The sequence below is a fragment of the Barbus barbus genome (assembly GCF_936440315.1).
Source record: "Barbus barbus genome assembly, chromosome: 42".
NCBI lineage: Eukaryota > Metazoa > Chordata > Actinopteri > Cypriniformes > Cyprinidae > Barbus > Barbus barbus.
Window position 1 is genome coordinate 26,018,200 of NC_136720.1, and position 11,414 is coordinate 26,029,613.

General features: G+C 34.5%; 1 protein-coding gene across 1 annotated transcript; it reads right to left on the reverse strand.

The window, feature by feature from the left end:
- Positions 1 to 6,606: 6,606 nt before the first annotated feature.
- Positions 6,607 to 11,044, reverse strand: LOC306861137 (sialic acid-binding Ig-like lectin 13). The gene is made up of 4 exons (XM_079403233.1): positions 10,985 to 11,044; positions 10,467 to 10,832; positions 10,003 to 10,323; positions 6,607 to 8,487 (listed from the first exon to the last, which is right to left on the reverse strand). Exons 1-4 carry the CDS (start codon positions 11,031 to 11,033, stop codon positions 8,189 to 8,191), a joined length of 1,035 nt encoding a protein of 344 aa, XP_079259359.1. The 5' UTR covers positions 11,034 to 11,044; the 3' UTR covers positions 6,607 to 8,188.
- Between the last annotated feature and the right edge of the window lie 370 nt (positions 11,045 to 11,414).

Sequence of the window (11,414 nt, forward strand, 5' to 3'; positions counted from 1 at the left end):
GTATTCTCATATCTTCACATACTGCTCACTGTATTCTCATATCTTCACATACTGCTCACTGTATTCTCATATCTTCACATACTGCTCACTGTATTCTCATATCTTCACATACTGCTCACTGTAGCCTCATATCTTCACATACTGCTCACTGTATTCTCATATCTTCACATACTGCTCACTGTATTCTCATATCTTCACATACTGTTCACCGTATTCTCATATCTTCACATACTGCTCACTGTATTCTCATATCTTCACATACTGCTCACTGTAGCCTCATATCTTCACATACTGCTCACTGTATTCTCATATCTTCACATACTGCTCACTGTATTCTCATATCTTCACATACTGCTCACTGTATTCTCATATCTTCACATACTGTTCACTGTATTCTCATATCTTCACATACTGTTTGAAAATAGTGTTTTTTGACATTTTTATTTATGGTATTTTCTGCACTGTTACTGTATTCTCATTTTCTACACTTTTTATATTCTGATATTTTTATACACTGAATTTTACTATATTCATATATTTTCTGCACTTTATTTAATATATTCCAAAACTTTCTAAACTTTATTTAGAGTATTTTTGTATTTTCTGTATATTATTTACTGTATTCTCATAGTTTATGCATACTATTTACTGTATTTTCATGTTTTCTGTACTTTATTGAATATATTTTAAATTTACTGCACTTTATTTACTGACTTCTCATATTTTCTGCACTTTATACTTTATTTTCTGCACTTTATTTAATATATTCTCATATTTTCTGCTGTTTATTTACAGTATGCTCATGTTTTTTGTGCTTTAATATCTCATTTTGCATTTTATTTTATTGTTGTCTTATATTTTATACATTTTATTTACTGTATATTTCCTGCACTTTATTGTATTATAATATTTTCTGCGCATTATTTAATATATTTAAAAAAATTGTTTTTTACTGTATTCTTATATTTTCTTTACTTTGTTTTTTTATATATTTTCTACGTTTTATTCACTGTATTCTCATATTTCCTGCACTTTATTTAAATTGTTTTTTTTTTTTTTTTTTACTGTTTTCTGATATTTTCTGTTTTATTCACTGTATTCTCATATTTTCTCACTGATATCTTGGGATGTTCAGCCTCCTGATCATATTCTGATTCTTAGTTTGTGTCTCATTTCTCTCCACTTTTTTCCCACCATAATTTATTTCCCATCGACACGCGTCAGAGTCCTAGTGCAGCCACACGGATGAATTTCCCTCCATTTTTAAGAATTAAATGAAATTAAATGAGGTATCAGATGTGGAGCGTTTGGTAGTCTATGTCTCTAGCTGTCGGCTCATTTCTCTTTCACTCAGTTTCACGCAGAGAGAATATCATCATTTCAAAGACACACACAAACACCTCACCAGTGTTTTCTGTCATTCACTACAGCCACACTCGTTCTGATGGTGGAATACTGTTATAAAAACACATGTGTATGCATGAGGAATGAGAGATACTGGGCCTGATACTGTGGGCTTGTGTTTGCAGGAGAAAATGACGGTGACAGCAGAAAATAAGCCAGAAGCCCTCAGATCCAGAGCCACAGATAAAAACACAGAAGAACGTCATGGATGCAGGTGAAAACAGGAGCGCAGGAGTGTGAAATGAACCGGTTTTGAAGGTCATGTTTGCACCATATAACACACACACACAGCTCAAATACTAAAGTCTAGTGTGTGTTGTGATTTTCATTGTTAAACAGGCTGAATTTATGATTGATGCTGATATAATTCAACAGTAAAAGTTTGGAATCATTATGTTTCTGAAAGAAGTCTCTTCTGCTCACCAGGGCTGCATTTATTTGATCAAAAATACAGTAATACTGTGAAATATTTTCTATGTGAATATATGTAATATGTAATTGATTGCTGTGATTTGATGCTCATTTATTATCAGTTATTATTGGTGCTCATAATACTAATAATCATAATGTTTCTTGAGCAGCAAATCAGTATATTAGAATGATTTCTGAAGATCATGTAACACTGAAGACTGGAGTAATGATGCAGAAAATACAACTTTGATCACAGAAATAAATTACAGTTTAACAGATATTCACATAGAAAACAGCTATTTTGAATTGCAATAATATTTCACAGTTTTACTGTTTTTTTTTTGATCAAATAAATGTAGCCTTGGAGAGCATAAGAGACTTCCTTTCGAAAACAAACAACGTTTGGCCGCTAGTGTTTGTATATGTGTATGTATGTTTATATATACATATATAATGACTGCATTATGGTGGCACGTTTTACACAACTGAGCACTAAAAATGTTATGTGAGACTGAGTCAGTTTTAATCACGAGGGGTCGTTTAATTGGGTTTAATTCAGAGAGAGTGTGCCAGATAACTGTGTGCTCTTTAGACGCTGGGAATTGATCACCTCTAATCAGGGACCCTGATTAATTACCCATTGGGCAAAGCGTGATTGTTTATATAGTGTGTCAGTCAAACAGAGCACCAGGTAAATATACACATACCGTAAAAACAGATCTTGCTTGGAGAAACTAATACTGCCTTGCTCCTCACACACAGTAGCTCGGCTAGTTTATAGACAGCATCTTAACTGAAATGAAAGCAAGTTACTGTGTTTGAAATGCTCTACATAGACAGCAACACTCTAGGCTGTGTAGAACTACAAAGCACATACACTTATTGGGTAAATAGCCTATTATTTTTCATTTAGAGTGAATATTTTTTTAGCAATACTTTGCCATAATGGACATATATATTTATAATTGAAATAATTTCCCTTAGCTCATCCGCCATCTTGGATGAATCTTTCTTTGAGCTCTAAAATTAATTTCTCCACAAAAGCCACGTCTAGTGCTGACTTTGAAGAAAGTCAGATCTTATAAGGCAGCATGATTGGCTTCTTGTCTGGAGCGATCTATGAAGCTCTGTCTAGGTACCCAGCTAACAAAAATATGAATATAAATTTCCTACAGTAAATATATCAAAACTTCATTTTTGATTAGTAATATGCATTGCTAAGAAATTCATTTGAACAACTTTAAAGGAGATTTTCTCAATATTTAGATTTTTTTGCTCCCTCAGATTCCAGATTTTCAAATAGTTGTATCTCAGACAAATATTGTCCAATCATAACAAACCATACATCAATGGAAAGATTATTTATTCAGCTTTCAGATGATGTATAAATCTCAATTTTGGAAAAAATTGACCCTTATGACTGCTTTTGTGGTCTAGGGTCACATATATTCAAAGAATGTTTTAAGAATGTTGGTTATGTGAAAGTTTTAGGAACATTCCATTCTATCATTTTGACAACGTTATGAGAGCGTTACATTTTAATGTTCTCTCAATGTTTACAACACCTGTTTTATGAATGTTTTTTTCTTGGTTACGTGAATACTAGAGGAACATTCTATTTTATCACTTTTTTATCACTTTGATCACATTTGTGTCAAACTCTTTCTTCTATCAGATCAGACTCTCTCAGCCATGACGTCTTGTGGTTTGGAGAGACTGAAATGCGGCTCGTAAAACATCGCTCATCTCTTGAGATACTGACTGATATTTAAATCTGTTTCAGTGTTTTGTGGCAAGATCTTTGTCTGCACTGCTCATATTTTCCTCAAGGGGTCATTCGGTAAAGTTCTGTGAAATCTGAAATGCATCTGCTGCTCGGTGGATTGTGGGCTGATAGTTTAGCTTCAGCTGTTTGTCTTTCACGGCACACGCCGGTGCTTTTCCTCCTGTTGAATACTAATATATTATTGCTCATTCATGTAGCCAGATGTTTGACTATTAATGTCCATCCACATTGCAGCTTATTCTGATCAAGAACGCCCAAAAATATGTTCTAATGGGTCAAGGGGCCATTTTCAAAGCATGGAAAAATCTAGAAAATCTTGAGACCTGTTTTTTTTTTTTTAAAGTTGAACTTTTTTTAACTAGAGCACCACATTTTTTTAAATGCATGTCATGTGAGACACTGTAAAAGACACGAGACGTGAACGCAGCTGTCAAACACGTCCGTCTAGCCTAGCGAGTTTACTTAGAACAACAGTGGAAAGTATAGCGCACTAACTCTGTGTGAAAGAATGCTAAGAATGTTTTGATAATATTTAATTTAATTTATGTTCCCTAAGCATTCAATATCACCTGTTTTTTAATGTTTTGCGAACGTAAAGGAAATATTCCATTTGATCATTTTGCAAACATTACTGGAATGTTACTTTTGAATGTTCTCTGAATGTTCTAAAATGATTAGCAACATTTAAAAAACGTTAGATGAACATTCAGCTAAATGTTTCCAGAAAAAACAATGTATAAATAATGTTTTTGTGCTAACATTTTGAGAGCATTATTAAAGATTTGAATGAACGTTTTATTAACGTTACTGGAAGAACATTCTAAGAGTGTTTTAATTATTTGAGAATGTTATTTCTGAATGTTCAGAATGTTTAAAAAACTTTCTTTTTTCTTGATTATTTGAACTTTAGCAAAAACATACATGTTATATTCAGTTTTTTTCATTTTGCAAATGTCTTTGCTTGTTTTGATTTACAAAAGGTCCAAATTTCCTAGTTTGTTCAGAAAAATGGTCCATGGATGATGTATAAATGTTAATAAAGACCAAATAACTTTGAATGAACGTTCTATTAATATAACAGGAAGAACGTTTGTTCATAACTTCGAGAGAACCTTTCCAGAACGTTAGCTAAAGTTCTGAGATTGTTCCCTGTTAGTTGGGTTCCGACTTTAAACAAAAGAAAAACATTATTGCTCCGTGTTTGCTCTTCCAGATCTCAGGGCAGTTTTAAAAAAAATAGTTAGAAATAAAATAGAGTCAGCCGTTATCTAGTAAGATCACAGAGCTTTAAAATGAATGTGGTGCAGCTGATCTTTAAAGACAAATGCAAGTGCATGCTTAGTTTCGCAATGAAAACTGATTGTTCAGCTCTTTCTATTTTTCTGAAGCATCAGAGGCTCAGGAAACGGTCTGTCAGCACGTCTCGTTCATTCTCTCATACAGATGGTGCTGTTTAAGAGCAGACGGCGGCCGTTCTAAAACACACGTCTCCTCGTGGCTCGTGTGCTCTCACGCTGACCCGTAATCTGCTCTCACACCCCACATGCTGGTTTTGTGTTGTTCTCGACATGTTGATGCAGCAAATTTGAGCTGCTGGGGGACATAATTAATGATCTCATTAGAGGGACTTGTTAGCGAGGACAGCAGCTTTGAGTCCACATATGCTCGTTAGTAAAGCTCTTTCATAATTGCTGCCGTTAAAATAAAAACATTGAGGGTCAGGGAGTGTCCTGCTGTTAGAAAGCTTTGATTCATCATGAGTCTGATCTTCTGAATTTTTGCTAAGTTTTGGCTGAGAAATAATCGACCTGGTCTGGAAAACAAGCCCAAAATAAGCACAGAAAGGGATTTTGTCCCAGTTTTTAATACTCTGCCACAAATATTGTTCGATTTCCTTCTTATAGTCTGTTACAAAAAAAAGTCCATCAACTATGTGACCATCTCACCAGGAAGTAAATGCACTGTTTATTGTGCTGAAAACTCTTAATACACACAAACTCCAGACACTTTATTTTCCCTGGCTTTCTAGATCAGATATTAATTTTATTATTGAACCTTGAACCCTCTGGTGATCTTCATTAATTTTAGAATGAATAGTCATTTTTTACTTAATCAGAATGGTGCGAAACTTGGTAACTTTAATGACATTTTCCATATGAACACACAAAGAAATTGCACTCATAATACTCTTTTCAGTCAAAAATGACCATGGCAAGTAGTACTGAGCAATGTTTATGGCACAATCAACAAATCAGCCACAATGAGTCTTTGACAGTGTTTAAATATATATTCAGTATATATAAGTATTTATGTCTGAAAATACTCTTATAAATAGTTTTCTATAGTTTCTAATATATATATATATATATCAGTTTATATAGAAATATGTGGTGCATAATTTAGAGGTGAATATTGTGTAGTACACACTAAAGAATAAATAAGACGACCTGCTAAAAATGAATGCAAAATAAATAAATAAAATGCATGGTTGCAAGGTTAAAAATTCAAATTTATTCAATTAAACATTGAAACCAAGTTTTTACATTAATTGATTTTTCTCGAAATTTAAGCTGTAGGAAAATTGTCTTGTTAACTTTGGAAATTGGGCAGTGGATTTCTAAATCACAGCATAGTTTGCTAGAAATAAATGTTTTTTGTTGAGCCAACACATAATTATTTAGAGTGCATCATGAAATCCTAAATCCCCTCAAAATACTAAAGATTAAATATTAATGAAACAGAATATAATACATTCATTGAATTTGTGTAAGTTATGCTTATTGTCCTTGGTCTTACTTGACCACTGAGGATAAAAAGTGACTCACAAGAGAGGAATAAAAGGTTAAAAGGAAGGTATAAAGGGAAGAAATATCTTACTATTGCATCAAAAACAGCTTGTAATGGAATTACTTCAGATGTCAAAATAGACTGGTAAAGAAATAGATTAGAGATTCCCACGGCACTGACAGACAGAAAAACTTCACATTAAATAATGATAATACACTGACAAGCCCAAATACTCAACTTTATTCTGAAAACAAGCCCAAAAAACGCAACTGTCTGAATTTACAAGTGTCTTCCAGAACCAAAACAAGTGCAAAGTTATAACTGGCAGCCCTGACTAAGTCATGCTTTCATTCAAGAGTTAGCGTAGTCTAGTTAGCAGGTATTGGAACAGCACCATCTTGACAGTGTTTTTTCTGCACTGACGGCTCTTCACAAGTATTATGATGAAATAGTTATTTCTTACAAGCAACATTCATTGTTTTTTTCTAGGCAGACAGCTGTAATCTCATGTCAGGTGTGATTTTCTGCCTTTTTACGTAGAGTTTTGCGCTTTTCCATTAGTGCCAGTGCTTTTGTACAGACGTCTGGAGTTCTAATGAAGAGTTTATCGCTCTTGGACGAATGCTGAATGAATTCTGCTCCTCCTGTCATATGGAGAACAATGGCTTTAATGCGGCTCATATTTCATGTAGGCCGTGGTGGTGTTTATTTCAGAGGTGTGAGCGGGTCACAGATGCTCTCCGTGGGCTTGTCTCTCAGTTCCAGCTCAAAGCTCAGTGTTTATGGAGCTCGTACACCATTAATCATTTTTCAGCTAAATAATGGTGTCATGCCATAATCCATCATGCACACAGAGCGCTGGGTATTACAGGATGTAATTACACTTAAGAGTACGTGCTCGTGTGTGTGTGTAAGACACTGGTTTCATGTTTGTACTATGAGGATTCATAATGGCAGGCTGTTTAAATACTTAATAAATACTGTCATTTTTCCATTTCTGCTGACAGTGTGATTGGTGTTTGTGAGGTTGTTCTGAGTGTTTTGTTGTTTGTTTATTACTAATATGCTGTTGCTAAGGTGTTCTGTGTGGTTGCTAGGTGTTTATTTCCTGTCAGAGAGTCTGCGGTCTTCTGGTCTGTTGATCCTTCAGTGTGCATCTGTGGGATTTCTTCACTGGTTTTACTGTCTGACAAACCTCAGAGTTTAAAAGTCAAGTCTAATTTATTTGTAAAGCACTTTTAAAGAAAATCATGATGTTAATGTTTCTTATATCTTAATATCTTTATTCCTTACAGTGGCATTTAGCAGTTAAGTACTATTCACCGAATGTCTATAAAAAAAAGTGTTTAAGTGATTGAAAAAATGGAAATAATTATCATTTACTCACCCTCTGCTTGTTCCAAACCTGTATGAGTTTCTTTCTTCTGTTGAACATAAAATAAAATATTTTGAAGAATGTTGATAACCAAACAGTTGATAGAAGACATTGGCTTCCATAATATGTTTTTCCATTCAATGGACGTCATTGGCTACTGTCAACTGTTTGGTTATCAACATTATTCAAAATATCAGAAAGCTGTAGAATGAAATGTGAAAACTACACATCTGGAACAACTTGAGGGCAAGTTAATTTATTTTAATTTTAGGTTGAACTATCCATTTAGCAGAGAAGAACTGCCTTATGGATGCCCTATCTAATGCAAATATGGAAATTTTATTTGCAATTAAAATAAATGTCTAAATGCTGCACCAAGATACCCAAATGCATGATTTAAAACCTGATGGAAACAGGAACAGGTGTTAATCGTCAGCAGGTGGAAGACAGAAATGAGTTTGTGAGACGTCCAGCAGCACTGATGTGTTCTGAGTGCCGTGTTTGTTCTCAGCTCTACAGTAGTATCGTCCTCTGTGTGTCGAGACTGTATTACTGATGGTCAGGTTTGGTCCGGTCTGAACTGGACTCAGGAGGTCTTCAGTGTCTCTGTACCAGGTGTAGTTCACTGCTGGGTTTGCATCACTGCTGCAGCTCAGAGTCACTGAACGACCCTCCAGAACTAAACCAGCTGGGTTTACATGTGCAGATGTGTTTTTAGGAGCATCTGATGGAGGAGAAAATCAGTTAGGCCTCCACAATATCCAGCATTATAACTATTTTCCACATTATTTCAAATAATAGTAAAGTCATGAAAGTAGTGATCATGAAATGCATTTTTAAATTATTTTATGAAGTTCATAAAATGCTCATAATTTAGATATGAATGGTAATTTTCTACCCTGAATTTAGCCTGTAATTTGAATGCTCTGGCCCAGCAATGACTGGCTAACATATTTGCATGTGAAATAAGCATTACATGTGGAATTCTTGAAAAATGTTTATTGCATCTTTACTATAACAGCTGCCAAGATGAGCTAATGGTCAAAGGTTGCAGTGCTGCATGTTCATCATAACGAACAGTGTAAATAAGAGACTCGTGTAAGCTGTGTCATTGATTTATTACACTGATCCTGAATTGACTGCTCCAGCAATTATAAAGAGAACAGTCTGTAAATAAAATAATCACAATATAAAGAATAGATTCACGCTATACAGGAACAGTGTGAAGTTGATGGTTGTCGCTCCATCTGTACATGAGCCGTTACTTAATAAACCCAGCTCATGATGATCATGAAATGCAGTTTCAGATTTTTATATTATATTTCTCGAGGTTAGTTTATTAAGGTCTTTCTTTATCCATTGATTCTTGTGATTGATGGACAGACATGAGTTGTTCCTCTTTGATTGCATACGATGATAAAGCATGTTAAGGGCATGTCGAGGGGGCTTCATGATTCTCCTGATTTCGAATCCTAAAATAAATCATATTTAAATCTGGGGAGTGAGTTACTTACACTGTTTATGTTGCAGAGTAACCTGTCATAAGTGGAAATGCCAAAAATATTTTGAATAGCCATCAAATAGCCTTAATGTTACATAAAGTACATACAATAAAATAGACCTACAAGAAAACATTTGTATCCATCCCACAGTCTTGCTAGCTGTGTGTCCATTAACTGATCGTCTTTTCCAGTAATATTTGTATATTATTATTAGCTATATTATCATCATTATTTTTATTATTAGCCTATTTTTTTTTTTTTATATTCGTTTTTTCCCTTCATTTCGATCTCTTTACATAACATTCTGACCAGTTTTGTAAATAAGCCCACTGTGAATGCTCGACATAAAGCTTTGATTATGCTGACTGGAATTTGTAGCCTATTGGAAATGCAGTTTAAAGGTTGAATTTTACATATATTTATTTTTTTTTTCTGCAAATTAATAATTATTAATATTATAGCCTACTGCCTAGTGTTTCGTTGAGGAATGAATCATTCACGTAGTTTCATTTGTAAATGAAAACACAACACGCTCATTTATCATCACGCACTGGCATAAATAGTACAACATAATGCTCCCACAAGTCACTGAACGACCCTCCAGAACTAAACCAGCTGGGTTTATCCTCACTGATGTGTTTTTAGGAGACTCTGATGGAGTTGAATTTAGACAATTACATTGTGATTCACAATAGTATTAATAGTACTAGCTTTGAATGAAATAATTCCTGTCTTACACTGAACTAGTAGCATACGGGAGCGCTGTGTTGTGTTCTTCTGCTGTAGCTGGTGTGTTGCAGTGCAGGTGAAAGTGACTCTGTGATGACGGTGAGAAACAGTGAAGTTCAGATCAGAGATGAGCTCAGTTTGGTTCTGATACTGCCGTTCTGTGACGTTATCATAGAGAGTCGAGCTCCATGTGAGAGATGGTGGACGAGACGGACAGAAGATCTTAGTAGAGCAGCGCAGAATCACTGAACTTCCCTCCATCACCTCCACCATCTTCATCACCTCCTGCTGATCCTTATAGACTCTCAGTGTGGGTTTGGGTGGAGATCCTGAAATACTCGTAGAAATATTACAGGATGATATTGATTATCTTATCCAGTAATGAAGGTGTATTACTGTTGTACAGCAGAAGTTTTCTTTTTTAATTTGTGTTGAGACACACCAGAAGCAGCATGAACAGTATGACACTCACCTAAGATGGTCATTTGAACTTGGGAGTGTTTAGGTTCTTTGTAGTTATATTGCAAATTACCATTGGCTTCAAGTCTGAAGTAATATGACCCATTATGATTCTGATTGACTTTATTGAAGCGTGTGCTGCAGTTTTTCTGTTTAGCAGTGCCAAATATTTCTCCTTTTAACAGACCAGTGTTGGGGCTGCTGGAGTCAAACACTTTAATTACAGGGTTTCCTTCTTTAAGCCACATTCTCTTTGCACTATCAGAGAGTAAATATTCATATTGTTGATCGATATCAAATGTGCAGGGTATGAAGACACAGGATCCTTTTACAGCTTCTACTGTCTGCAGCAGATCGATACTGAAGCCACAAAAAACACCTAAAACGAACAGAAGGAAGTAATCATACAAAGTTAATATGCAGAAAAAACTTCTGCAGCACTTATTGCTCTTTAATCTAGCAAAGCTCTAATGAAAGTGCTTTCATAATAATAATTCAGATTGTTAAATAGAGGAATAATCTATAAGAGACCTTGTATCAGAGATCCAGTGAGGAGGAACGTCACCAATGTTTCCATCATTTACATTCCCCTTAAAATAGAATAAACATAGAAATTAAATAAATTAGGCCTATATTATAATACAGAATTGACAATAAAGCTAAATTATACAATTTTTGTGACTTGTGTATACATTTAGAGCTCTTATGTTGGTGTAAACTTATATTATCTCTACTACAGTATAGTCAACATTTGAAGTTGACTATACAAAAGTTAATCAAAGTTGTCCTAAAACAAAAACGGGTATTGTTTTGGTTTTAGGGCAACTCTGATGAAGTGTTTTGAGCCACATCAAATGTTGACTACTAGATAAATGTCAAAAACAAATTGCTAAGTTTATAAAGATTAAAAAGAACATGCTTAAATACTCGAGTGTCTAAACAACTGAAAATCTCAAAACTA